The sequence below is a fragment of the Lasioglossum baleicum genome, chromosome 1 (assembly GCF_051020765.1).
Source record: "Lasioglossum baleicum chromosome 1, iyLasBale1, whole genome shotgun sequence".
NCBI classification, from domain to species: Eukaryota; Metazoa; Arthropoda; class Insecta; order Hymenoptera; family Halictidae; genus Lasioglossum; species Lasioglossum baleicum.
In genome coordinates this window covers 15,879,439-15,904,958 of record NC_134929.1, presented here as the reverse complement: position 1 = coordinate 15,904,958, position 25,520 = coordinate 15,879,439, and the positions used below count along the sequence as shown (strand labels likewise).

Sequence of the window (25,520 nt, the reverse complement as noted above, 5' to 3'; positions counted from 1 at the left end):
AGATACCAGTGGAAGTGGAAGTACATAAAAAAATTATTTCCTGTAAAAGTCTCTACCTATATATATGTTTACGACTCTCAAATTAGGAAAAATATGGAAAAATATCATTAACAATTATAAGAAGAGAAAGAAATCCCAATTGGTAACACTGTTTTGCTATTCAGCGTGTAAACCGTGTAAACCGTGTAAACATGGCGGTGATCGTGATCGTTCTTGTTTAGTACGAGACAGATCGTTTTTCTGATATAATACTGGAACAATTAACTATAAGTTGACGAAAACTACATCAATATGGGAAATGCTGACACAAAGTTGAATTTTCGCAAAGCGGTTGTTCAGTTGACATCAAAAACGCAGGTAAAAATTGTTGTTTGTTATTGTAATCCGAAAGCATATGATACGTTTGACGTTTTGGTATACCTTGTACAAACGTGAGTACACCAAACAGTTGATTGTAACGAGGATTATGCTTTTTTACGTGAATGGTCGATTATATTATAATATAATATAACATGTATTTCGTAATGGCATAAATGCATTTTGACAAATATGGTTTAGGTTAAAGAAAATACCTGTTTGTGTGTTTAATTGTAGGTGATCGACGCCGCAGATGATACATTCTGGGATCAATTTTGGTCTGAGAATGTGACTAACGTTCAAGATATATTTACTCTAATTCCTGCACCAGAAATTCGTGTACTAAGAGAAGAAGTACCGTGTAATCTGGCCACGTTATGTTACAAAGCAGTGGAGAAATTAGTAAAGGCAGTCGACAATAGCTGTAGAACGCAGAGAGAACAACAAACTGTTTTAAATTGTTGTCGTCTATTAACAAGATTATTGCCTTACATTTTCGAAGATGCCGATTGGAAAGGATTTTTCTGGTCTAGTTTGCCCGGTAAAGAGGACGAAGAAAGCGTACCTTTGGCGCATTCCTTGCTTAACGCACTTTGCGTAAGATCATTTATTTATATATTTGAAGACATAACAACATTATCGTTCTCTATATCCAGTGTATTTCATGTTTGCTATTGTTTCAGGATTTGTTATTCTGCCCTGATTTTACGGTAGCTGCGAATAGAAAATCTGGACCTGTAAGTACCAGCCTCTGTTCAGAAGCCTATCCAATTTCAAAATATCTTCTTTTTGGCAGGATAAAGCAGAAGAATTGCAATCCATAGATAGCTGTGAATATATTTGGGAAGCTGGCGTGGGATTTGCACACTCGCCTCCAAGATATCCAATTTTGGATTCCAATAGAACAGAGTTACTGAAATTGTTGCTCACATGTTTCAGCGAAACCATGTACAATCCTCCCATGGACCTTTCTATTACTCCGAATAGGTGGATCCAACATTTGACTAGCGCTGAAAATAGGTAAATTGTAACGGTTTTTCTTATAAGCTGATCAGATAATTTGAATCGTTAATTGAAATATTATTCTGTCGGTTCTAGGCACGCTTTACCTATGTTCACTTCGCTATTGAATACGGTGTGTGCTTATGATCCTGTTGGACTCGGAGTACCATACAATCACTTATTGTTTACCGACTCTTTAGAACCTCTAGTCGACGTTTCCTTGCAAATTCTCATAGTAACGCTGGATCACGATACTAGCGGCGGTGCTCCATTAGAAGAAGGAACTCTAGGAGATAATTTATTTATTAATTATCTAAGTCGTATTCATAGAGACGAAGGTAAGATTTTGTAAGACAAGTTACATGTTATATCAAATATTCGTTCGATACGCGTTCGATATTCGTACATACACGACCATGAATAATAACTAGTATTTTTACAGATTTCCAGTTTGTACTAAAAGGTATTACAAGATTATTGAACAACCCGTTGATGCAAACGTATTTACCAAATTCAACTAAAAAAGTACACTTCCACCAAGAATTGTTGGTATTCTTTTGGAAGATGTGCGATTATAATAAAAAGTTTTTATATTATGTATTGAAAAGTTCTGACGTTCTCGAAGTACTGGTACCCATACTGTATCACCTGAATGACTCGCGTGCAGATCAATGTAAGCATTCATCTATCTAAAGGAATTTTCTGAAAAGAAAATGTACATATAACCGAAACCAAATTTCGCAGCTCGAGTTGGATTAATGCACATCGGTGTATTTATTCTGCTTTTGTTGAGCGGCGAGCGAAATTTCGGCGTGAGACTGAATAAACCGTATACGGCAACAGTACCAATGGATATTCCAGTCTTTACAGGTATTCAAGTACCGTTTTGATTATTTCATTTGATTCCGTGAAAACTGAATTACAAATAGGATGTTTACAGGTACACATGCCGATTTGTTAGTCACCGTTTTCTACAAAATAATCACAACAGGCCACCAAAGATTGCAACCGTTGTTCGATTGCTTACTAACAATTTTAGTCAACGTGTCACCATATCTTAAAACGCTGTCGATGGTAGCTAGTACAAAATTATTGCATTTACTCGAAGCATTTAGTACACCATGGTTCTTATTCTCAGCGCCTACTAATCACCATCTAGTGTTTTTCCTCCTTGAAATTTTTAATAATATTATTCAGGTAATTAATTTCGTATACATGAGTAGTTACTAGCTAGAATAAATATAATGAACATTTCATATGTTATCAGTACCAATTCGACGGTAACAGTAATTTGGTGTACACGATAATACGTAAGAGACAAGTGTTCCATGCATTGGCGAATTTACCAAGCGATCGTAATACAATCGCGAAATCTCTTAGTAAAAGACAACGTCGACACGTACCCGCTAGTACATCCAGTGAAAATGTTAACGAGGCTGCGATGGAGGGATCGCATCCCGCTCAACCTGCAGAACCTGGAACCTTGAAGGCATCTTTGTTGGAAACTCCAGGTTTTCCACATTTCGATTGTGACATTATTAACATTACGTTGACTGATTTATCAAAACTTCTGTTAATAAGATACTAAGTAAATTTATTATTACAGGCATTGAAAAGATGACCGAGAAAGAGTCTGCGCATCCATTAAGTCCCTCGGTAAACGTTGATGTAGGAAAACTTAATCATCAGAGTAATACCGATAGTTCGGAAGATTTAACGGCCTCTACTAAAACTTCGGTTATACCGGTAAATGAGAATTGTGTAAACAATCCATATTCATATTTAATAGGTTTAAATTAAATGCAATGTTTCATGTTTTGATCCGACAGAAAGGAGGTATCAGAGTTGCGGAACACACGAATCAGTCCAACAATATAAATCAGTGGGTTCCTTCCAGCGAATGGGTGTACCAATGGAAAAGTAAACTTCCATTGCAAACCATTATGAGATTACTTCAAGTTCTTGTACCTCAAGTTGAGAAAATATGCATCGATAAGTAAGCATCATTTCATAAACATCATTCTATGAAACATTCAATGGTATCTCAATCGTATACTTATTTCAATTTTTAGGGGTCTAACAGATGAAAGCGAAATTCTGAAGTTTTTACAGCACGGTACCTTGGTTGGTCTGCTACCGGTACCGCACCCCATACTTATCAGGCGATACCAACCGAACGCAGGAACAACCGCTTGGTTCAGAACATACATGTGGGGCGTTATATACCTTAGAAACGTTGAACCACCGATCTGGTATGATACCGACGTAAAGTTGTTTGAAATTCAGAGAGTCTAAACTAAACACAGTGCGTATTAGAGTAAGCGAATCATGAATCATAGCTTTAGCACTGAAATTTCTATACTACTTTGTCACAATGTATCGTACCTATAATACGAAGAACTAAATCTTCGCCAATTCACGATTATCACAAATTGCACCGAAGGATAACGAAATTTCGTACTTTTGTTAATAATTCCCGATAGACATTTTAACATGCGTAGCCTTTCTAACGATTCTATTACACAGAGTTACAGAACCGATTTTACAAAAGTAAACTTCTCCTAAGAAACACATTATACATATATTATATATGTATAATGAAGTAGTTTTCTCGTTTTGAACTGTCACTGATCAATGCATAGATATAATTCTAGCTATGCAAGTGCCTTCGCAGATGTATTATACTCGACTGATCGTTCAATCGAATGGAACGAGACGTTCTTGTTTCGCTAGTTTCGGTATTTTCATAAATATATTATTGCCCTAATAACTTATTAATTTCAATAAGACGTACATAATATTTTCATCATATTTATCGAGGATATATAATCTTGTAAAATACTAGTTTTGTATGTCTGTGTAGTAGCAACTAAACGAAAGACAAGTCCAAATCAATGGATATCGCGTGAAATTTGTATAATTTTTACTTTCCAGTGATACCAGAGTATCACTGTACTGTACGGTCTATGATTAAGTACCAAAAGAAATTCTCGAAGAAATTTCGTTTACATCGTAGAGAACATTACCAATTCATCAAACTTCGATAAAAGACATTTTTTCTTTAGTACAAAAGGAGAAAGAAATATATTTATATGTATACATATTGTAAATGCACCAATAATCTTTTAAAGTTTTAATCTCGTACCACATTTCAAAGTAAAGTTAAAGGATATAGTATGGTATTCCTTTTTTAGTCACATTGTTTTATAACACGTACATATGTATATGTATGTATGTGATTCTACGTGTCTGTACTCACGTGTAGCTTCGAGATATTCAGAGTTTGTATTTTTTTTAAACGAAATCGAGTTAAGTCAGAAAGTATAGAAAAACGTGTAAAAAATCAAAGACATATTTAACATATGTCTATTGCATTATAATTTATACCCATATTCGTTTTACGCTGTATATTATTAAATGCATTTTTCATCTACGTATTGGTGCAATTACTGTATTTTTTAAGTATGATGGGTGAAGATGCGAATCTTTTTTTAAACATGTAAATCTCATAATGAAATGAAATGATATCTGAGCACGTTACATGTAGATATATGTATGTATGTATACAAAAAGAAGCATCTATGCTTCATTATCATGCGAAAAAGTTATGTAAGAGTGTAGCGTAGCTTAGAAAGTAATAGTTTGGTACTTCAAATGAGAGCGAGAGAGAGAGAGAGAGAGAAAGCAAAAACACTACTATACTTTTTTTATTTCGAGCTATATTTTAACGCGCAAAAGTATAGCTTGAAGTTCATTGTTAATTAGAAATATTAAAATATTCTATACAATGAGATATATTATATGAATTTGTTTTAACTCTCCCAAAAGCAAAGTTAGTATATAAGCTAACAATTTATGTGTGTGTGCGTATACATTTTTGACATTGTCAAAAACAAATTGAACACAATAGTAAATGTTAGTCGAGTTTTGTAGCATAGTCGCCAAAAGATTTCAGAGACTGGCGAATATGTATGTGTGCTTGTGGGCGCGGTATGTATGTAGCTACACACTTACTCATACTATGTATATGTGTATAATTAAATAATATAAACCACAAATAACGCTTAGCTTGTATTTTTTTTTATTAATTGTTATACCGTAAACGTTATTGTTTAATCCACATAATGTACCGAATGTTTTATTTACGCTTTACGAGAGATGTGAGCAGTTTATGTTACCAATTAATACTTTGTTTTTTCCTTGGAGTGAACAATCATATTGTACGTATAATTTAGTGTAATTTACAATTACATAGTTTGTTTCTTCTTGTGCAGAAGCAGGTGTTCTTATACTTTAGAAAAAGGTAAAGGAACACGTTGCTTTCTTGTAAATATTCTAACTTCTACTTACGTTTATGTTTTATTTAAATAAATCACAAGTAAACGTTCGAACATATAAAAATGGTAGATATTTTTCGGCTAATCATAATTTGGCTCGGACATTGTGTAATGCCCATAATAGTGTCTTCTGTGCTTTGCGCGAGAGGAAATTTGTTGATGCCTTCACCTACTTTTATTTCTGTTTCTTTGATTTTTCTCTGTTCTTCCTGTAAGTAAATTAAAAGCTCGATACTGGAACATTTAGATACAGTTCGATAATGTACCACCAATGGTGTGTGGTACGAATAAGTTTCGCCTTTAAAAAATTCAATACATGAAAAAATAGTCCTATATATGTATTATGACTTAGCATTATCGATTTGGTAATTGTTCCATACTGGAAACAGACATTTCGTGCCTACTTAGAACGATATTGTTTCGACAATTTCATTTTCAGTAGAATCTTTGGTACAAATAGGTTTATGACAGGGACGACTGAACTTGTTATTTTTTAGATTTCGCGGAAAACAGGCCATAAAAATTGCTTCACATATTGCAAAAATTGCACCTCAGCAGACTCGAATAGCAGCGACCTGTCATAAACCTCTCAACATAACGGGATCGTACAGGGACGTAAAGTCCATGACCACGACGACCACAACAGGGTGGTTCGTGTATTCAAAATGGCGTCCTGCCACCCTCTACAGCCCTGCATCAGGTGGACGGGGTGGACGTTAGCGGCTAATGTACATGTTAGCTGTTGCCCACTGCGATCGCCCACACGGTTACCATAAAATTTTCATTACTATTCTAAGAAGAATACAAGATACAACCTCGCTTCAAAATTCACATGGTAACAACAGAAACGCTGCCCGAAAGTAGTCGCACACATTCAATGTACTTATAGTTGAAACAAACCCGGTTACATTCAGTCGTTATTGTTGTAAAGTTAAGTCAATTAATAATGGCAAATGGCAATTGCGCTCACGGACAGGACGCAGCATTAACAGTAATATTAATTTATCGCACGACTTTGTCGTATGTAGGAGGAGGAGCTTCCTCCGATAAATTAGGCGGTGGAATTAAAATGGCAATATGATAGGGTGGCGGTGGATTCTGTCTCACTACCGAAATCGGTTTTATAGTTTCGTTGGTCAATGCATTCGGAGTCGTTACGGTAGCAATGTGCTCCTCTGTAATGTGTTCTTCTCGAATATGATGTTCCTGGTTACTATCGCGTTGATTTCGCCGACACAGAGTAAAATACAAACACACGAGCAATATTAATGGCAACAAGCCCCAAAATACAAATACGTCTATACCTTGTCCCTGTTTAACGAGTACCAGTATTATCGATCCAGAAATTATATTCAAGATAAATCTGTGCGCTTCGACTTACCTCGTCTCTAAAGTAAAATCTTCCAGCGATAACGAATCCTATCGCAACTATAAATATCGTATAAACGCAGCGTCTCAAATTGCATCTTGCTAGTAGCGTGTCGTTAAAGTCTGAGAAAAACAAGAGACTCATATTCGTTCCATTCGGAGTAGTATTCGACAATATTAACTGATTATTCCCAGCCGTTGTTACATTACTGTGAACAAATAAGTTAGACCTTAATATTACGATTGTTGGTTCTATCATGATACTGTAAATATTCATATCCTTGTGTAGAAAAGTTATAATCAAGGGCGAATCATTTATAAAGCAACTTTCTCCCGATAGAGATGTATGAGTGAGTCACCCTGTATATAGGAAGAACATGTTCCTCAGAATCCTCTTAGTAGACCTTTGTCTTTAATTACTTGGGGATGTTGTTCGGTTGAACGCGTCGAGTAGAGCCAACAGGAAAACTGTTTTGATTTTCATTATTACTAGGTCTTATCGTTGTTTGCATCGCTCTGCAGTTATTTACATTGCTAGGACCAGCTGAGTTTCCTGTTGCGCTTAGGCTGTGGAACCGATGGAGCGGAGTAGCCACCATTTGTCTTGAATCTACATTGTATCTGCGTCGATCTGCAAAATTATTATTAGTTGATGCTGTGAGTTTACGTTTACAGAATGTGATAGATCAGTGTTTCCCAAAGTTTCGACATCTGTGTACCCCATCTATAACTGTCGTAACACTGAGTATCACCTGTTAAGAACAATCGGTATTAAATAGCAGGCGTGTACATCCTTTGTACACAACAGTAGACTCTCAGAATCAGTAAATACCCTCTCCAAACTCTTCCTGTACCCCCAGGGGTACGCGAACCATACTTTGGGAAACACTGTATAGATGATAGATCGAATAAATGAAATTTGAAATGTTCAAATGGTCTTACTGTAGCTTATCTTTGGCAGAGCTGTGGCGGGGTATCGGCGGCCAGTAAAACCGTAGTACCTGCCCGCCGGTTTATCAATCCAGAAATGCATGCTCCGTTTGAACCTTCTTAAACATTCATTGCGGCGCTCCGTTTATACGTAATCGGAACCTCGATCTACCCAACGTTTCCTTCTGATCACTTTTCCAAATGCGTTTATAGAGTCGTTTCATTGATACCTAGTCCTAGCTAGCTCAAGTTCCATTACCCGTGCATTTAAAATCGATGCATCGCATTGACGTCATTCTAGCGTTCATTCTACAAGAAAAATATACTTGAATGTACTTGAAACAATTCTCGATATAGGTAGCCGCAGCTTTGGCAGCGTAAAAAATTCGATCACGCGATTAATTTTGCAGATGAATACAACGTGAATACGGCAATCTGTACTGCATTCATCTGCATTTACTGCTTTACGTCGATACTGGTATATATGGTCTAAGCTTTACACCAATTTCGGCCCGGCGCGCTAAGTGTCGATCAGTGTCGATTGGCCGACTGTGCCAACTCGCGTCTAGGTCGCGCTCTAATTGGTCCGTGTTTTTCGTTAACAACTCCTAAACAAAGCCGCGGATAACATTTTTGCAGAGATTTTTGCAAAATCCTCTAATCCTCTTTGGTCTCAGGAACCTCCCATTTCCGGAAAGTTCAGGAATTTTGGGACACCCTGTATTCTGTATGCACCTGTGTCAGAGATACTCTCTGCCTGTATGTACATTGATGTACATCAATACTGATCAATACATAGTACATAGTGGCCTTTTGGGGTCAGTGATGCCAGAGCTGTGGTACTGTGGTACTAAACCATACCCCCACCATAGCCTACTATTGCCCCTACGTTGTTTTCCAACGCGCCCGCGCGCTACACTCACCAGCGTACCTCTACGAATACAGTAGAGTGATACGCTGGTGAGTGTAGCGCGCGGGCGCGTTGGAAAACAACGTAGGGGCAATAGTAGGCTATGGTGGGGGTATGGTTTAGTATGGTTTAGTACCACAGTACCACAGCTCTGGCATCACTGTTTGGGGTGTTGAGCAGTGTTGAGGTGTCTGGTTTCCACTGGTATCTGCGCTTCGTTATAGTTATAGGTTATGGTCACGACCGCAATGGGCAATGAGAGTTGAGACTTTTCTGCTGAAAAGGAAATTTCCTTTTTATTCCGATACATTGCGCGACATCTCACATTATTTTTTGTTCTCGATGTATTCTCTGTATCGACAACTGTTGTTAAGTATATGTACCATCGCATATAACCTATAGACAGTATTTACATGTAAATAGTTTATTATACGAATAAGTGATTACATCAATAGTTTTATCAAACGGCTTCTACATGGTGTGAACAATGTTAGCTACAATCGGAGGTAATGTGTTTCGCATTGAAAAGCAATTGTTCAAACGATGTTTGTTTTATTGTACTACGAGCCATTCCGAAAACAATCCCGAGGAATATATACTACAACCTGACGACAATTTATCATTACGCCGGGAAAATTCAAAGTTCTTGAAAGTTGCTATTTTAGGATTACCAAATGCTGGAAAAAGTACGTTAATAAATACTCTAGTACGTAGAACGGTGAGTATTCCTTCTGCACCTTGAAGTGGTGTCTCAAATTTAAATTACATTAAAATTTAACAACTCTGTCTTTTTTATTGTCTGTATTAAACAATTATTCTGACGCTTGTAGATATGTCCAACATCTTCAAAGGTTCACACTACGATTCATAAGGCAGAAGCTGTGTATTCGGAAGACGAAACACAGATCGTTTTTATGGATACTCCTGGAATAACAACGGATCACGAGATGAAAAAGTATAAATTGAACGAAACGTTTCAGAAAGATCCGAAACTATCAATACAGGAAGCAGATGTAGTAGGAATGCTACAAGATGTAACGAATGTATATACTAGACATATAATATCTAATTTCACAGTCAATCAGTTAAAAACCAAGAAAGATGGTACACCTCTAATATTAATTTTTAACAAAGTCGATAAATTGAAAGACAAAAAGGTGTTGCTAGATCTAACAACACAGCTTACAAAGAATGAAGAACTACCAAAGTTTGATGATGTTTTTATGATATCTGCTCTGAATGGAGACGGAGTAGACGATTTAAGGGTAAGATGCGTTATTACAATTTAAGCGGTGCTAGTATAAAAGTGATTTAGCGAGATTGTATATTTTGACGCATGTTTTAGAATTATCTGCTCGACTGTGCTAAAGGGAGAGATTGGCAATATCACGGAAACTTGTATACCGATCAATCGCTCGAGACTATAGTGACGGGAACGATAAGAGCAAAACTAATGGACCTCCTTCCGGACGATATACCGTACAAAATTGGAGTGAAGATCGAACATTTTGACGTCGCGGATGATGGTACTATCTCTACTTCGGTAATATTAGAATGTCCTGGAAGCTACTACAAAAGTGCTTTATTAAGAAAAAAAGGGGAAATGATAAAACTTGTTGCAGTAGCAGTAGAAAAAGAACTGCGACATGCATTTAGGACTAATGTACTGGCGCGTTTGGTTGTTTCTTAGAATAGAAAATTCGGATAAGTTTGTTAAATAAATAAGTTTTTAAATAGCATTTCTTCGCGTAAGAGCTGAATTTAATTTAGCGAACAATTCCGCTTGTGCAAAATATCAACAGCAATTATCGTCGACGTTATTGTTAAAATATGGAAAGACGAAATCGGTTCCTTTCAAATGTTCTTCTATCCACTGATTGGCACTGGCGTCGAGATCTGGAGTGAACATATCCCTCCAACCACCGCTTGCTCCTTTTCTAACAAATGTTCCTGCCGTTATGATATTGCAGTCTTTCAATTCGGATGAATTGACCATTGGATTATTTTTGAAATTTTCGATGTTCAAATATTCTGCTAATTGTTTGATTTGTTCCTCCGTATAGACTTTCCCAAGAAATTCGGCAACCTTTCTAATAGCTTTAGGAAAGTCCTGAAATAAAAGTTCCAAAATAAGGATTAGTAAGAAACACTTGGTCGCAGTTAAAATAATATGTAATTCGACAAACGTGCTGCATCTCCTCGTAAAACATAAATAGTAGGTTCGGATGGTCTTTAAAAGACCATGCTTCCTTCAAGTGTTCCCAGTAAGGACTCCAGGGTGCTAAAAATATGATATATGTAGATGTAGAGTACGTTCTATCGTTAAAGCTGTTCACAACTTCCGCAGAACTTACTAAGATTATTCCGAAAATAATCCCAAAACGTTGGAAAATCACCCGCGTATCCTTGAGTCTTTATAGCTGTGTTCAAATGGTACCAGGAAACAGCAACATCTTTTGGATTTCGAGCGACATATATAATCTTTCAAGAAATTCGTTTATGAGTGGCGGTGACTAAGGATGGTAGTTCTTGTTGCAAGACTTTAATAATTACCTTGCAACCGGTATCCAGAATTCCAGGCAATAAACTCAATGGAAAATGTGATTTAATGAATCTAGGAGATGCCAATTTTTCTAGAACCTCGTATCCTGGCTTCGCGATATTTCTGCAAAGATCCTCTTTGTCTTTATCCCCCTTGTTCATTTCCAAAAATTCGTTCGTTACTTCCGGATGATTATACATGCTAAACCTGTACTTAACATTACGATGTTTTTGTATCTCATGATTGCTAGCACTATTCATTTTTTTCAAATAGTGTTTTACCGTTTTAAAATCGTTACACATATTATACTAACTCAAGGAACGGAAATCGTTCGGCGAGCAGCTCCTTCCCGGCCCTTTCAAATTCTAAATTATTTGATAACAGCCAAACCAATTCTTGAGTCCACGTTGTACCTCGAAAGAGAAACCGTTTAAAATTATTTTACGAATTTTTGTGTACCACGCAACGTGAAGAGTAAAAAAAAAGAATATGCTGAACTTACCAGATCTCGGATAAGATAAGACCCAAGTGTCATCGGGTCTCGCTTTAAAATTGTAAAAACCTGTACCCTGTTTGGTGTACCTATACGGAAAAAACCAGTTTTTGGTGCCGACAAGTACCCAGCCCGTTCTTTCACCTCTAAACAGTTGTAACATTTCTTTGGTCTTTTCCGCGTTTAACAATTTGTACTCCGGTACAGTTTGAGCCATTGCGACGAATCAACGTCATAAACTCACTAATAATCGAGCAACACTTCCAATCGTGGTTTAGTCCAAGAAGAAGAAGCAAATTCGTTCTTGAGGCTTAGCGGTTAACAAACACTCGCGTTTATTGTGTTTGCCGATACAACAACTACGCGTTAAATAAACGCGCGGCAGACAGAACCTGGGATTTCAGTTGTTTTTCTTTTTTAACACGATTCGAATTGTCAAACTTACAATTTAACAGAACACTGGCAAAGCCGATATTAAATAGCAATTGAAACTACTTTCTATGAGACTAATAGATTCATTAATTTCGATTATGGGCTTTGCGAGATTATCACAAGGTAACATGGAGGAAAAGAGATGTTTACGCGTCAAAGTTCGGCATACAAATGTCGTGAAGACGTAAAGAACGGTATATTTGAAATCTAACGCGTACCAGAGTTATCTGGGTCAATGGCACCTTTCACCAGACCCAGCTGACCCCTTTCTTTTCCTTTCTTCTTATTGAGCGGTTCATTGGTCAAGACCTTGCCCCCTCGTCAACATTAAGATGTTTGGAATAATTATTAAAATTAAAATGGAATACCATTTCGAAGAGACAACGAGATGTTGGGCGACATCTGCATGACGGTTCATCGAAACAGTCATCACATTTTTCCATTATTTCAACATAGTAGTAATTAGTAGATAGTAGATTATAAAGCATAATATTAAAAAAGAATATTTTATTTTTCCTTTTATTTTAAACATTTTGGTTTCAAAGGCAAGAATTTGTTCGTCATCGCCTTCCAATATTATGGTAGAAAATCAAACGGTGTAAAAAGTCTGTAAATCTGTAAAACTATCGGTACAGTCATTATTCTAAGATTCCAAGTTTTTTCAAGTCGGAGATCGTTCCATTGTATCGTGGCCTAATTGCTATACGTAGGAACTTCTCGTTGCGAATTTTTGTAGAAATATCAGTCTTATTTCTTTACTTATAACTGAAATAAGCGTAACAGCATTTCGTCTAACCTCGACGAAACTCGTAGTGTTAACTAATGAATAAAATGGCGCTTTCTTTGGTCGTGAAATCGAAGTTTCCAACAAGGCTGAGCTTTTGATAGCTCTTCGAACGAAAGTCGACGTGCACGACGTTGCAAATATACCGTCAAAACTAAACGGTTCGACTTCCGTGCAAGTCGATTTTCTTACAGTGACCTAATCCGAGATTAATCGAACAAGTTGCGAAAATATAACGTATCTTCGTTAGAAAAACATCGATATAACCTCCGTAAAAGAAGTCTTATGTACTAATACATACTAATGAGTATCCTAATCTACGAAAGCACAAAATTGATTGTTCGAATGCGTCGAGTATGAGAAAAAGCGCAATACCTTAATTCTGTGGTTGCAAGGAGAAACGACGCATGTCAAAATTCAAAAAATTTCAGTTTTTGCATTAATTGAGCTTTATAGGATTTACATATTTACCAGAAAGAAAGTCATGAAAACAAATTCGAAAGGCTCAAAAAACAATAAAACTTTAGATGGCAATATGCGACGTTCTTCCTGACAACCACAGAATTATCATTTGACTTTATTTTTTGGACACGTTGACGCTTAAGCACTCTTAAATGGCGTATGGTGTGTGTAATGAACAGTGCGACAAATGGATAACATCGAATCATTGAATAGTAATGAACTCTACTAATTTGTACTGTTCGGCACTGTCGTAATGGGATTTGCGCACGTGCAGAGATTGTATCGATTCTAGCCACGCTTCCATCGAGAAGCAATTGGAAACTTTTCGATCCCAAATCTATAATATCTCAAGTATTCTTACGTTATCATTTTCCAAAATGAATGTATCGTTCGGTTCAGCGATTTGAATCGCACTGAGTTCGGCAGTTCCCGTTAGCTCCCCTACCTCTTGATACACATTATCGCGAATCCACGATTTATCCGGGGATTCGATGCAAGAGATATTCAACCCTAATTTCATTGCAGTCTCTTCTTTGTCGTTTACAGTCTTTATCGATATCTCTTCAGTGTTGGTCTGTTTCTCGAACAAACTTTCGAAATTCAACGATGAAGAATCCTTGCTGGTTGTATCTTCGATTGACCTGTTTATTTTGCTAGTCGAAGAACTCCTTTCTTTCTTTATTAAAAGCTTCTTCAGTTCTGGATTTGCGAGAAACGGTTTACACCGTTTCGTATGTATCTTCATGTTGTCGTGACGATTGAAAGATTTCTCGCATCCAGGACAATAGAATCTAACGAAAGTAAGACGAACGATTGAGCAATGTTCATTATCAAAGAAGATATTACGCAAAGAAAATATTATATTGTATTATTCGTTCAACTCACCTAATACCGCTGTGCACTGCCTTGTGAGCAGCCAAGTGAGACTGTTGTCCAAATGTCTTGCCACAATCACTGCACCTGTACTTCCTAATTCCTTCGTGCTTCAAGAGATGCTCCTTCAGTATTTGACTGCTCTTGTACACATTTGGGCATAAAGTACACTTGTACTTTCCCGTAGAATGTACCTAGAATATTTCGTAGGTAATTGTCGTGTGAAATTTTTCAGTTTCGTTAAGTGAAAGTTAGTACAAAAACAAAAAACTATAGCTTACGTTTTGATGATTGTGCAAGGCTTTTTTCGATTTCATATGTTTGCCACATATGTTACAGACATAGTCTTGCATATGAAGGTTCTTGTGGTGTGTTTCCAATGCTTTCGCGTTTGATAAGTAAGCGGAACATAGTTTACACATGACCACTTTATCTTTCTTATGAACGAGCATGTGCGTGCGTAATTTGCTTCTCGAATAGAATTCTATGCCACAAACTTTACAATTGATTTCCTATAAGATTGAAACGAAAGGCTAAGTGGTATAGAGTGCGATACAATGCGATGGATTATATTTGACAAATGTTTCTGTTACCTTGAGTGGTTTGTGATTAACACTGCTGTGATAGCTTAGCATTTGTCGAGTCGCGCAACGAAAATCGCAAATCTTACAGCTATATGGACGGGATCCTGTGTGACCATTAATATGTTGCATCAATAACCCGCAAGTGGCGTAACTCTTTCCGCAAAGTTTACACGCATACGGTTTGATCTTTAAATGACTCTTCCTGATATGGCAACGAACGTTACTAACAGTTACCGTAGCAAAATCGCACGCTTTGCATTGGAACGGTTTCATCTGCAAATGGCCCCAAATATGTACCTGTAACCAGTTGCAAATTAACAGTTAGACAGTTTTATGCTTTTCTTTCGACAGATACATGTAGAATAAAATTACCTGACACTTGTCCATCCGAAGATAAAGACTTCCGCAGATGTTGCAACGAATGTTCTTCTTGTCGATTACCGTCAAATTTCTTTGTACTTCTTCCGCATTAACGGCAGACATATCAATTCTATAATAAGTCTCGATCTCTTCTTTTTGCTTCTCGCTTATCAATTCGGAAATCTTACCTCGGGAAAACTGTAAATCGAATTTCGAATTATTTTTGGTACCGTCGATATTGTTGGTCACATCCGGTTTAACGACTACCGGTACAGGACTTTCCCGGGACGATTTTATAACGGTCGCGCGAGTTTGTTCTACGGACGGCAAATTTGTTTTCGGCTGCTCGGTATCGTCGGTATAGTCTGAATCGTCTGAATCGTCTGAATCAACTGAATCGCTTGAATCGTTTGAATCGCTTGAATCGTTTGAATCGGTACGAGCAGTGACGACATCAGAAGTTTCCGTATCATCGTCCAATTCAGGACTCAGCCGTAACGACAAGTCCAGGTCAATTTCTTGTTCCTGGTCGATCGTAGATTCGATCGGTTGTCCCTCTGTCAGTATCTCATTTGGAATCCAAACCAGTTGGTTCGGTTTTCCAGTTTCTTGTGAAATTGCTTCTACGTCTGCTTTCTCTTGCTTCACGATTACAGATATCGCTTTGCTTTTTGTGGGGCCCTCCCCTTTTCTTTCCTCGTTTAAAGACTCGTCCTTCAAAGTCACCTCCGCTACATGGCCGATTAAATCTTTATTCGCATCATCATTTTTAATATAGCGTTTACTCGATGGTATCGTCGCTATCTTTGCTACTTTATTCTCCAATGGTAGCTCGATTTGCGGCTTGGACAAGATCGCAGCGTTCTTGGTTACATTCGATGTACCGTTCGTGCAAATTGTACCCAGACTCTTACGCGGATTCACGTCGCGTTCCGTTTCATCCGAAACGTTCGATGTGCCGTTCGTGCAAATTGTACCCAGACACTGTCTCTTACGTTGATTCCCATCGCGTTCCGTCTCATCCAAACCTTTCTGAGATTCTTTCATTCTATTCGAGGATACACAAACTTCTCTAAGTTTCTGTAATTGAGGTTTCCGGCCTCTTACGGGTCGTTTTGGTTCTGCTAAAGCTATTTTATCGTTTGCTTCGCCTTTTTTCATTGAAACTGTACGGCTGTCCAAGGATTTCGACCCTTTCTTCGAGATATCCTTCATCGACAACGGATTTCCGCGTGTTAAAGCGTTGTCGTTGCTTTGTTCGTCCTTCAAATTTTGGTCCTGAACAATCGCGTTGTTCGTAGCTGACTGTTTTCTATCGTCCAATGTGTTTTCATTCGTAGGCTGGTCCTTCTTGCTGGGCGACGCAACTTTGCCTCTTCGTTTCGTTTCGTTTGAAGATGGCAGAACATTCTCCTTGTTAGATTCCGCATCGTTTTCCTGCTGCGGTATTCTTCTGGGTGTAATCTCCGATGAATATTTGCTCTGTCGAACACAAAAGACAGATCTGAACGCTGCCATACATTCAACTTCATTGGAAAAGACTCGAGAAGAGAAAAAGATCCTTGAATTATCAACTATTCGTACAGAACAACGTATTAACAAATACAATCATTGATAATCGAACGCTGCAAGAAGACACGAGTCGCTAACGAACAATTTGAAAGATTGAAAATGCTTTGGTTCACCGTTTCAACGTATTTGGGTCGACTAATATCGAAGATACTATTATACTTTGGGATTGTTCTGACACTGAAACGCGTTAACGCTGCGATGTACTATAATAATGTAATTGTAATATAAACGAATGCAGACAAACGTATCACTATAGCTTACAGCTTCCTCCGACAAGGAGAGTTTGTTTTGGGTGAGCTGACAACAGCTGTAAAAATCGCACAAGAACTCCAACGCGCCTATGCACCGCAAGCAAACAACGTGCGGCAATCCGTCGTTCTCCTTTATCTGAAACAAACAAAAAGAAATTTCGATGTCCAGGCTGGTCTGACAATGACTTGGGGCTGGTTCAAGGAACAAAATGGTTGTTGACACATCGACACGGCCAGAGATAGAGAGAGAGAGAGCGAACACGATGGAAAGATAGATCTCGCGACTCCAAAGAATCAAATCGAAAGAATATTCATCGAATTTGAAAAATATTGAACCTTTATTAAGAAGAGTCGTGGAATCGTTGAACAAATTCTTCTTTATTGTCGAAAAATGATCATATACGCTTATTATTTTTTACTGGGCACTATCTTAACGACGTATTAACAGCTATGCTTATGAGAGATGGAAAAATAGTTTCGGATTAACAAACGCCTCGTACAAAATAGGAGTTATTGCTTACATCGCTATTTGAGGAAAGTGTATATTATTATAATAATAATAATAGTAGTAGTAATAATAATAATAGTAATATTAAGATGTTAATATCTTTCGCGCGATACCAGTTGATAGTTCTCGCGTGAACAACTTTCTATTTCTCACGATCTACTGTATGTATATCGGTAATCATACCGAGGGAAAGTAACGACCCATGATCGTAGAAAAGTTCTTTGCGATTGAATCTTGAAACGTGCAACAGCGAGACGCGCACACTTTGTTTCGTAGAAAAAAGATATGTTTATGTTCACGGTAACGATCGTAAATGCAAGTTCATCGCATTTCGTCTGCACCATCTAATTAAGATGAACAGTTTTTCTATTTTCAATAGAAAAAAAAGAAAACGATGCAAAAGTAGAAACGAACTTACAACTACGAACGATAGCGTACAGATAAATGCTGCACGAACAGGATACACCGGTGACTCTTTTCTTCCTTTTTCGATACTTTTAAATAGTTAATATCAAAAGACTTCGTCGATAAATAACAGTCCGGTGTCCTGGTTCATGCGATACAGCTAACAATTATACTAAGGCTCGAACTCGACTGTTCTTTGAAGGCCAAGACAAAGTCAACTATCAAATAATGATCAATTGAAATTGACGTCCTTTTTTTTAAGGAAGATCGATTATATCATTGTTTTAACGCTCATACAACGCTAGAACAAATAAATACATATATACACATGTACATGTATACTAATGTATATATGCATATGTATATCGAGTCCCTCAAGGCACTTGCGTATAGTTTCTACGTTTTTCTCTGTAGATCGCATACAAATTTCGCAGCATGATCGACGATGGACGCTAATATAGCTTCGCATTGAAAACTTGGTTACTTTTCACGTAGGATCCAGCAAAACAATTGTCGATGGACTTTTCCCGCGTTTTCCGCGAAAGACCGCATCGTCCGTAACAAGCACACTTCGCTCGAACAAGTGTTGTATAGGTCTTTAAGCGTTTAGGTTTACGTTTCTACGAGCGTTTTTACCGGATCCTTGCGCGCGTATAGATCGACTAGTTTGAAAAGAACACCTCGGTCAAGTGATAAGATCGTCGCGTTTTTCCGTTGCAGGGTCCTTCTCAAACTCGGCAAACATCTATGTACATATAAAATATGTCTTATATGTAAAATATAATCGAAAATAGAGTAAAATACACCTTGCGCGTGTATTGTGTAAAAATGTCCCAGTTCATCTAAAAACAGCTGTGTAAAAATAGATAGAAAATATTTTGTTATGCCCCTTTCGGTCAGGGTACTCAACTTTGGAAGCCCTATCCATGCTGTACTCGCGCAATTTTTTTGTGAATCGAGCTATCTTAGGAAGTTAACTGTGCGGTGAACGTACAAAACAATTTTCAAGCTGTAATATCGCATCGAATTCAATTGTTTGGCTTCCTTGTTATCGGGGATTTGAAATAGCGCTTTTGCAAAACGTCTCTTTCCATCAATGTACATGATTCGCCGCTTGTCAAATATTCTGTTGGACAATTACTCGACAGGAAGAATTTCTGTCCGGTAGCTCGTTTTTATTACAGTCTTGGCAAAACCGAATCAGTAGCATGTTTACGTTTATGTAAATGGAAAGAATACTTGAAAAAAGATCTCGATACTTCCTTAAATGCACGCTTACTACGTTATGTACAAAACAAGACTAATGCACCAAAAAAGTATGACATGATATATAATATGATACGATACGATACGAACGACAAGACTGAAAGTGACTCGAACGATTACAGTTGTAATGCAATCGACTGGCATGGCAATACGCGTTGCAGCTTGGTTCAATAAAGATGAAGGTAAAAATGAAAACGCTTTAAAACGAGCCCTCGTGATATTCTAGACCTAGACCTAGACCGCGATGGTATTCAAATCAATTCGTTTTGCGAGTACATTGTCATGCGGCGAGAGACGACGAGTGGCGTGTAACAGTAAATAAAGTATGAAGAAAAGAAAGTTGAATTTCGAATTCGGTGAAATCAACTTCTGCCGATCGATGTACGATAAGGAATATTTTGCTCGTTACCGGGTGTTGTTTTATGTTGAAATGTAAAAAATTGTTGTAACAGATTGTTGACAACAACGTGAATAAGAATAAGAGCGGAACATGTCGGAACAACTGTTTGCGAGCCGTTATTTTTCGTTGGACACCGCAGAAATTGCGTCCGTGCCAGCATTTTGCTGTTTAACGGTACCAGTCTTTTTATCTTCGAAATGTCTTTTTCTATGTACTTTCATGTTGTCGCGTCTGTTAAATTTTCGCCCGCATTCCGGACAAGCGTGCTTCTTTTCGCCATGCACGTGCCGATGCGCGGCCAAGTGACTAGCTTGGGCGAATCTCGCGCCACACTTTTGGCAAATATGTTTCCTCAGCCCCTCGTGTTTCAGTAGATGCTCGTTCAGGAATGCTTTCGACGCGTATCTATTGTTACAAACGGTGCACACGAAAGGCTTAGGGTTGGTGTGCTGCAACACGTGAGCCTTGTATTTCGACGCGACTTTGAACGTTTTGGTGCACACTTCGCAAGTGTAGGTAGTCGCGTGACGCGTTTTAATGTGTTCGTTTAAAACCGCAAGACTCGAATAGAGATTGTAGCAAAATCGGCACCTGAAGTTCCGACGATTTTTCAAGTGAACGCTGGCGATGTGACTTAACAGTCTCGTACGATATGGGAACACTTTACCGCAATACTCGCAAGCCAAGTTCTGTGGGGGTAAATGCGATTTCATGTGTATCTGCAACGATACTTTGTGATGGTAACTCTGACCGCAATCCGGGCAAGCGTACGGCCTCACGCCTTTGTGCACGTTGTCGTGCTCCATTAGATAAAACTTGGATTTGAACCTCTTTGGACATTTTGGACACTGTATCGGTCTAGGATTGGTATGCGAGCACCGTATATGTTTCATCACGTCGGACTTGCATACGAATTTCGCGTTGCATAAAATACACGTGTACTGTTTGATCCCCAGATGCGTCTTCACGTGAACCATACATTTGTCTTTACGTTCGTAAAATTTACAACACAGCTTGCACGAGTAACCATTTTGACTATCCGTCACGATGTGTTCCACATTGTCGTCTACGCGAATCTCCTCTCCATCGATCTTGAACAGTTGTTCCGGGTTCTGAGAAGCCCGCCATTTTTGCTCAAATTCGGCCGAATCCTTTGATTTTGTCGAACTACCATTCTTTACACTGCTGCTGAGGATAGTGTTTATTATACTATTCACCTCTACGCAACTTTGATTTTGTAGAAGACCAACGATAGATTGGTCTACCAAACACGAGCCTTGATCTGGAAATACTCTGGCTCGTACCGTCTCAATGTCGTCACTCTCCTTTTTACACAATTCGACCGTGAAACTGATATCTTCCGTGTCGATGCTTTGGTTTCTCGATTCCTTTGCGGACACTTCTATGTTTGGCGAATTCGACACGATGGTCAGAAGCTTGTTCAAAGCGGATGTTGGGATTTGTATGGTATTAGGATCTTGTTGTTTTCCACTGGTCTCGCTGGAATTACTGCGAGGACTATTCACGCTTATCTCTGCAGCGGTATTAACGTGACTTCTAAGCCTATTCGCGATCGGTATATTGGTTGTAGCTTCATTCGTCAAAGTAGTTTCTGTGTTTTGCCTACTTCTGAGCCATCTCGTGGGTGTATTTCCAATGCTCTGAACAATTTCGATATTGTCTGTATTATCCTCCGTTGTGCTTTCAGCGGTGGTTTGATCTTTAGCAGCTTCGTTACTGATACCGTTGCCATTATTGTTACTGTTACTGCTGCTGCTAGTGATACCATTACTGTGACTGTTCGCTTGATGTTGACTTCGTAAATTTCTCTGAGTCTTCGCTGTCGTTTTCGAAACACGTTGTGCTACTTCTTTAACACTTCCCTTGGCTGGAGGATTAAGATTTTTGTCGATGTCGTTGTTGTTATTGTTTGTCGATGTGCTTGGTGCTGTTTCTTCAGTCTTTACTTCGGCCTAGGGATAAATTGAAATGTAGATAGAAATGGGTACCAGAAATTTACTAATTTATACGGTTAGAAAAGTCTAGTCTGGTATTTCGGCGTGTACTCAAAAATATGTGAAAAGCCACGTTATATTAACGAGAATCACAATATTATTGAAAATAGAGAACTTTTGCCCGCTGAAATACCAGATATCGCTTTGTCTTTTCCGCTTCGTTTAAATTTGATTGAAAATAATGCAAAGAAAAACGAGCCGCATGCTCCAGTGGCATCACGAACGAGCGGTAGAGTTGTGCAATTAAAATGGAATACGAACTTACAATCTCTGTTAAGGATGGTAGATTGTATCGATCGCATAACGCTTGTTGGGTGCGAAGACACTCCTCTTGGAAGTCGCAAACGAATTCGAGCTTGCCCAGACACTGAACACAGATCGCCTTGGGCAGAGGATCCCTCTCATCTATCTGTGATTCAAACAAAATACCTAAATACTAAATATATGTATGATTTTAATTTTTTAACGGATAATCCAATTTCATACTACACTCGTTTCAACTGCTTTTAACAACGTCTTATAGACCCTACCGCTCTGTAAATATACCATTGACAAAATTGTCAACTATGATCTGGTACCCATTCTAGCTGCACATAACATCGAGCTTATCTTCTATCCCTACAACAAAATATCGCTCGAAAAACATATTACAAGGCATACCTTGCTAAAATGACACGACACGGCAGAATAGTTAAGCGTTTCTATTATATGAATCTTATTTCGGTACAATGCATAATTATCATATGGCATGCAATTTATAACGCGTCGTTCAACTCTCTCTTATAAATATTAATACTTATTTCTATATCGAGGTATTGTTAATCTTTCGACAACAGTAACATCGAGTTAAATATTGGTGAAAAACTGTTACACGTGTAAAACCGGTGTCGAATCATAAAATAAATAAATACTTTGAAATTCGTTCGAGTTAACATAGAAAAATAAGTATCTCTAAATAATTAAAACATAACGAAAAAATTCACTATTTTTGTATTGTTTATTCAAAATAGATGTACACAGAGGAATATCGAAAGAATCGATCGTGAAGGAAAATAACAGCGAACCGACGTGAAAATTGCTCGGGGAAAGAAAAACAAAGCAACAAAGGAAAGAGAAGATCTTTTCTTCGCTTACTCTTCTCCCCCGGCCATTTTTCTAACCCCCTCCTCTGCGATGGAACTTGGGCCCGAAGACCCCATGACACACCTCTGCCGTTTACTCACCAGAATGTTGATTTTCGAATGGATTTTCAGGCCTAAAAGTCTTTTGGTGCCTTCATCGCTGAATACATCGATGTACATGCTATCGTACTGGCCACAAAGTCGACAAATCCTCGCCTGTCCCTCCCCCAGCTCCATTTTTGTTTACGTTGAAGGCTGCCTGAATACGCTTTCGACTACTTGGATCCACTCCGAAAAATTTCGGCCGTGCGACAGTGCGACTGGTGCTGGTCCGTACTATCTGGCCGATCAGCCGATCCCCGAGCACCAGCTACCCACCCCGGCGATACCACGTTTCTTGGCCTCTGCTTTTTCCCGGTGAAACAAACATAAATGATAAACAAAAGACTAAATTCTAACGTTAGCGTTACTACTTGCTCGTTGGTCTGGCACGGGGATGTAGCCGCGTTCGGGTCAGACCAGCAGACCAGCGCACATTCGCTACACCTCCCGCCTCCCGTCCCTCTCGGCCCTCTCGCCTCTCGCCACTTACCGTGCCGTTCCACCACCACCCCTCGTAGCGAGTACGAATTTCAACCAATCGGCTCCACGACTTCCCGCTTTCCATGCGTCCGCTTTCTTCGCGATTGGTCCTACCAACTTACCTGCCGCACTACGCGCTACCACTCAAAACCATTCTATTACACGCGCATCGCTGTATACTGCTGTATACCTATATATATATATATATATATACATATCTCTCTCTCTCTCTCTCTCTCTCTCTCTCAGTCTGCCTATATATAATTTATTCAGATCGACGATATTATAGAGGATTTTTCAATCGTCTCTAAACGATTTCCTTCGCTTTGTTCTCTTCTCAAATCTTCATACGCGTAATAATAAATATATAATTATGAAATTGGTACAGATTACATTCGTATTTACCAGTATTTACATTTACTCACTTGTTTCAGATATACCAACCATCCTAAGATTCATCAAGTTGGTACTTGATGATGTATCCCCAGACGGCACACCGGCTCGATTTCAGCCGGGCACCTGTGCACAAAATGGCGCGATTTTCACCTGCCGGGGGCTCGAGCCCAGGGCCTGCCTGCCGGGCTAGGATTCAGCCGATTTGCAAGATTGCAAGGGTGCGGGATTCGCGTTCTCATTGCGTGATAATACAAACACGGGTTTTTTCAGTAGTCAAAAACGCCAGATAAAGGTCAATCTAGGCAGCAATCGCCCTCAAAGGTCTTATTTATTAACTTATTATACTTTTGTCGGTAACAAGGGAGACTGCTACGCATTTGCAAAGTACTGCCACATTGATGCGACCCAGCGACCCGCCCTGTGTCGCGCATGCGCGAGAAAAGTTGGGCTCAATCGAAGCACTGATTGGCCACATTAGTGTGATACCGTGCCGCCCTCTCAAAAACAGGCTGAATCCCAGCCCGGCCGGCAGGCCCTGGGCTCGAGCCCCCGGCAGGTGAAAATCGCGCCATTTTGTGCACAGGGGCCCGGCTAAATCGGCCTATCTTGGTCTCAACGCTGCTCCAAGCATTGTGTTTGCCCGTAACCTGTCGGGCAGGGGCTCCGCTAGCTGGGTCCGGCGGTAGGCTCGGTCAGACTGTGCTGTCTGGGTCTGTATCATTATTTTTCAATTATTATAAAATTACCTATCGTATTCTCAATTCCTCTCATTTATAAGTACAGTATGTACAGTATATAGGACCTCGATTAACCGGCTTGATTGGGAAACAAACAGCCCGGATAAATTAAGACTCGATGGTCTTCGAGGTAATATCGAGACCCGAGGGAAATATTGTATATTGTGTATTGTATTAATACATAATATGTATTAATACATTATATTCCAAAATAAATTTTTTATTTTTGAAAATTTATATTTCCCTTCGTAATATAATCATATTTAAACGCATATTTATGTCAATACATATTGTAGTACTATACAGTGATTTCTGAGGCCATTTCAAATAATTAACTTATTTTTCCTCTACGAAAATGTGTTCTACGCTTTGCCCTACGATTTATTTTACGGTTTCAGTGATTAAAACTTTTATGTAGATCGTAATTTCCTAAAAAAGGAGAAAATTTATATCTATTGTACGCCTAATGTTCCAAATTCTCCAATAGCTGTACATTTAACAAAACCAAAATAGAATTCATATCAAAATCTGTTCAGAAAATTTATCACGAGTCAGACACGACATCGTAAGTATAAGGCAAGGGATTAAAACGAAAAACACGGACCAATCAGGCGATAGGTCCCGCAGAGCGTGGCGTTGGCATTGGCCGAGCTGGAATCTGTCCGCAGCAACTATCGTTCTGATTAGTCCGCGTTGTTCGTTGATAACTTGTTAATAAAACCGCGAAGAACATTTTCTCAAAGGACAAAGTTACTTCAAATGACCTCAAAAATCGCTCCTTTCAAGGAAGTACATTTTTGGGACACCTTGTATATGTAGGTATCCATTTGCAT

The 25,520-nt window shown here is 38.7% G+C and overlaps 5 protein-coding genes across 7 annotated transcripts; 2 read left to right on the top strand and 3 right to left on the bottom strand.

Annotated features, from left to right (window-relative positions):
• Nucleotides 1-77: 77 nt before the first annotated feature.
• On the top strand, nt 78-8,243 carry LOC143207052 (protein HID1). Of its 2 annotated transcripts, none has more exons than XM_076420076.1 (12): nt 78-357; nt 595-954; nt 1,041-1,094; nt 1,154-1,377; nt 1,456-1,697; nt 1,802-2,032; nt 2,104-2,229; nt 2,300-2,556; nt 2,627-2,888; nt 2,966-3,105; nt 3,189-3,355; nt 3,432-8,243. In XM_076420076.1, exons 1-12 carry the CDS (start codon nt 292-294, stop codon nt 3,652-3,654), a joined length of 2,352 nt encoding a protein of 783 aa, XP_076276191.1. In that variant the 5' UTR covers nt 78-291; the 3' UTR covers nt 3,655-8,243. The 2 variants fall into 2 exon arrangements, with proteins under 2 accessions (XP_076276191.1, XP_076276201.1); XM_076420086.1 differs by having other exon boundaries at nt 155-357; nt 2,627-2,870.
• On the bottom strand, nt 5,418-8,717 carry LOC143207103 (uncharacterized). Of its 2 annotated transcripts, none has more exons than XM_076420202.1 (4): nt 8,007-8,717; nt 7,485-7,695; nt 7,078-7,273; nt 5,418-5,905 (listed from the first exon to the last, which is right to left on the bottom strand). In XM_076420202.1, the coding sequence occupies exons 1-4, from the start codon at nt 8,095-8,097 to the stop codon at nt 5,732-5,734; spliced, it is 672 nt and encodes a 223-aa protein (XP_076276317.1). In that variant the 5' UTR covers nt 8,098-8,717; the 3' UTR covers nt 5,418-5,731. The 2 variants fall into 2 exon arrangements, with proteins under 2 accessions (XP_076276317.1, XP_076276309.1); XM_076420194.1 differs by lacking the exon at nt 5,418-5,905 and adding an exon at nt 6,569-7,007 and having other exon boundaries at nt 8,007-8,713.
• Nucleotides 8,718-9,391: 674 nt separating this feature from the next.
• On the top strand, nt 9,392-10,643 carry LOC143207029 (GTPase Era, mitochondrial). Its single transcript, XM_076420028.1, has 3 exons — nt 9,392-9,622; nt 9,735-10,169; nt 10,250-10,643. The coding sequence occupies exons 1-3, from the start codon at nt 9,392-9,394 to the stop codon at nt 10,592-10,594; spliced, it is 1,011 nt and encodes a 336-aa protein (XP_076276143.1). The 3' UTR covers nt 10,595-10,643.
• LOC143207024 (sulfotransferase 1E1) lies at nt 10,618-12,555 on the bottom strand. Its single transcript, XM_076420014.1, has 6 exons — nt 11,949-12,555; nt 11,760-11,859; nt 11,458-11,653; nt 11,259-11,385; nt 11,091-11,185; nt 10,618-11,014 (listed from the first exon to the last, which is right to left on the bottom strand). Exons 1-6 carry the CDS (start codon nt 12,154-12,156, stop codon nt 10,700-10,702), a joined length of 1,041 nt encoding a protein of 346 aa, XP_076276129.1. The 5' UTR covers nt 12,157-12,555; the 3' UTR covers nt 10,618-10,699.
• A 349-nt stretch (nt 12,556-12,904) lies between these two features.
• Nucleotides 12,905-24,349, bottom strand: LOC143222011 (uncharacterized). The gene is made up of 7 exons (XM_076419913.1): nt 23,075-24,349; nt 17,268-17,393; nt 15,447-16,916; nt 15,084-15,371; nt 14,772-15,002; nt 14,503-14,684; nt 12,905-14,408 (listed from the first exon to the last, which is right to left on the bottom strand). The coding sequence occupies exons 1-7, from the start codon at nt 23,207-23,209 to the stop codon at nt 13,955-13,957; spliced, it is 2,886 nt and encodes a 961-aa protein (XP_076276028.1). The 5' UTR covers nt 23,210-24,349; the 3' UTR covers nt 12,905-13,954.
• Nucleotides 24,350-25,520: the final 1,171 nt, after the last annotated feature.

What these genes read in the sequence shown, in the direction of transcription:
- LOC143207103 (XM_076420194.1), bottom strand. Translation starts at nt 8,097, where the DNA reads ATGCATTTCTGGATTGATAAACCGGCGGGCAGGTACTACGGTTTTACT. An exon ending in TCTGCCAAAGATAAGCTACA is followed by an intron (nt 7,696 to 8,006) that starts GTAAGACCATTT and finishes ATAATTTTGCAG; the next exon opens with ATCGACGCAGATACAATGTA. An exon ending in CAACCGAACAACATCCCCAA is followed by an intron (nt 7,274 to 7,484) that starts GTAATTAAAGAC and finishes ATTTGTTCACAG; the next exon opens with TAATGTAACAACGGCTGGGA.
- LOC143222011 (XM_076419913.1), bottom strand. Translation starts at nt 23,209, where the DNA reads ATGGAGCTGGGGGAGGGACAGGCGAGGATTTGTCGACTTTGTGGCCAG. An exon ending in TTAATCACAAACCACTCAAG is followed by an intron (nt 15,003 to 15,083) that starts GTAACAGAAACA and finishes TCAATCTTATAG; the next exon opens with GAAATCAATTGTAAAGTTTG. An exon ending in CCTTGCACAATCATCAAAAC is followed by an intron (nt 14,685 to 14,771) that starts GTAAGCTATAGT and finishes GAAATATTCTAG; the next exon opens with GTACATTCTACGGGAAAGTA.
- LOC143207029 (XM_076420028.1), top strand. Translation starts at nt 9,392, where the DNA reads ATGTTAGCTACAATCGGAGGTAATGTGTTTCGCATTGAAAAGCAATTG. An exon ending in ATACTCTAGTACGTAGAACG is followed by an intron (nt 9,623 to 9,734) that starts GTGAGTATTCCT and finishes TGACGCTTGTAG; the next exon opens with ATATGTCCAACATCTTCAAA. An exon ending in ACGGAGTAGACGATTTAAGG is followed by an intron (nt 10,170 to 10,249) that starts GTAAGATGCGTT and finishes CGCATGTTTTAG; the next exon opens with AATTATCTGCTCGACTGTGC.
- LOC143207024 (XM_076420014.1), bottom strand. Translation starts at nt 12,156, where the DNA reads ATGGCTCAAACTGTACCGGAGTACAAATTGTTAAACGCGGAAAAGACC. An exon ending in GAACGATTTCCGTTCCTTGA is followed by an intron (nt 11,654 to 11,759) that starts GTTAGTATAATA and finishes TGTTAAGTACAG; the next exon opens with GTTTAGCATGTATAATCATC. An exon ending in TTCTGGATACCGGTTGCAAG is followed by an intron (nt 11,386 to 11,457) that starts GTAATTATTAAA and finishes ATTTCTTGAAAG; the next exon opens with ATTATATATGTCGCTCGAAA.
- LOC143207052 (XM_076420076.1), top strand. Translation starts at nt 292, where the DNA reads ATGGGAAATGCTGACACAAAGTTGAATTTTCGCAAAGCGGTTGTTCAG. An exon ending in AGTTGACATCAAAAACGCAG is followed by an intron (nt 358 to 594) that starts GTAAAAATTGTT and finishes GTTTAATTGTAG; the next exon opens with GTGATCGACGCCGCAGATGA. An exon ending in AGGTTTTCCACATTTCGATT is followed by an intron (nt 2,889 to 2,965) that starts GTGACATTATTA and finishes TTATTATTACAG; the next exon opens with GCATTGAAAAGATGACCGAG.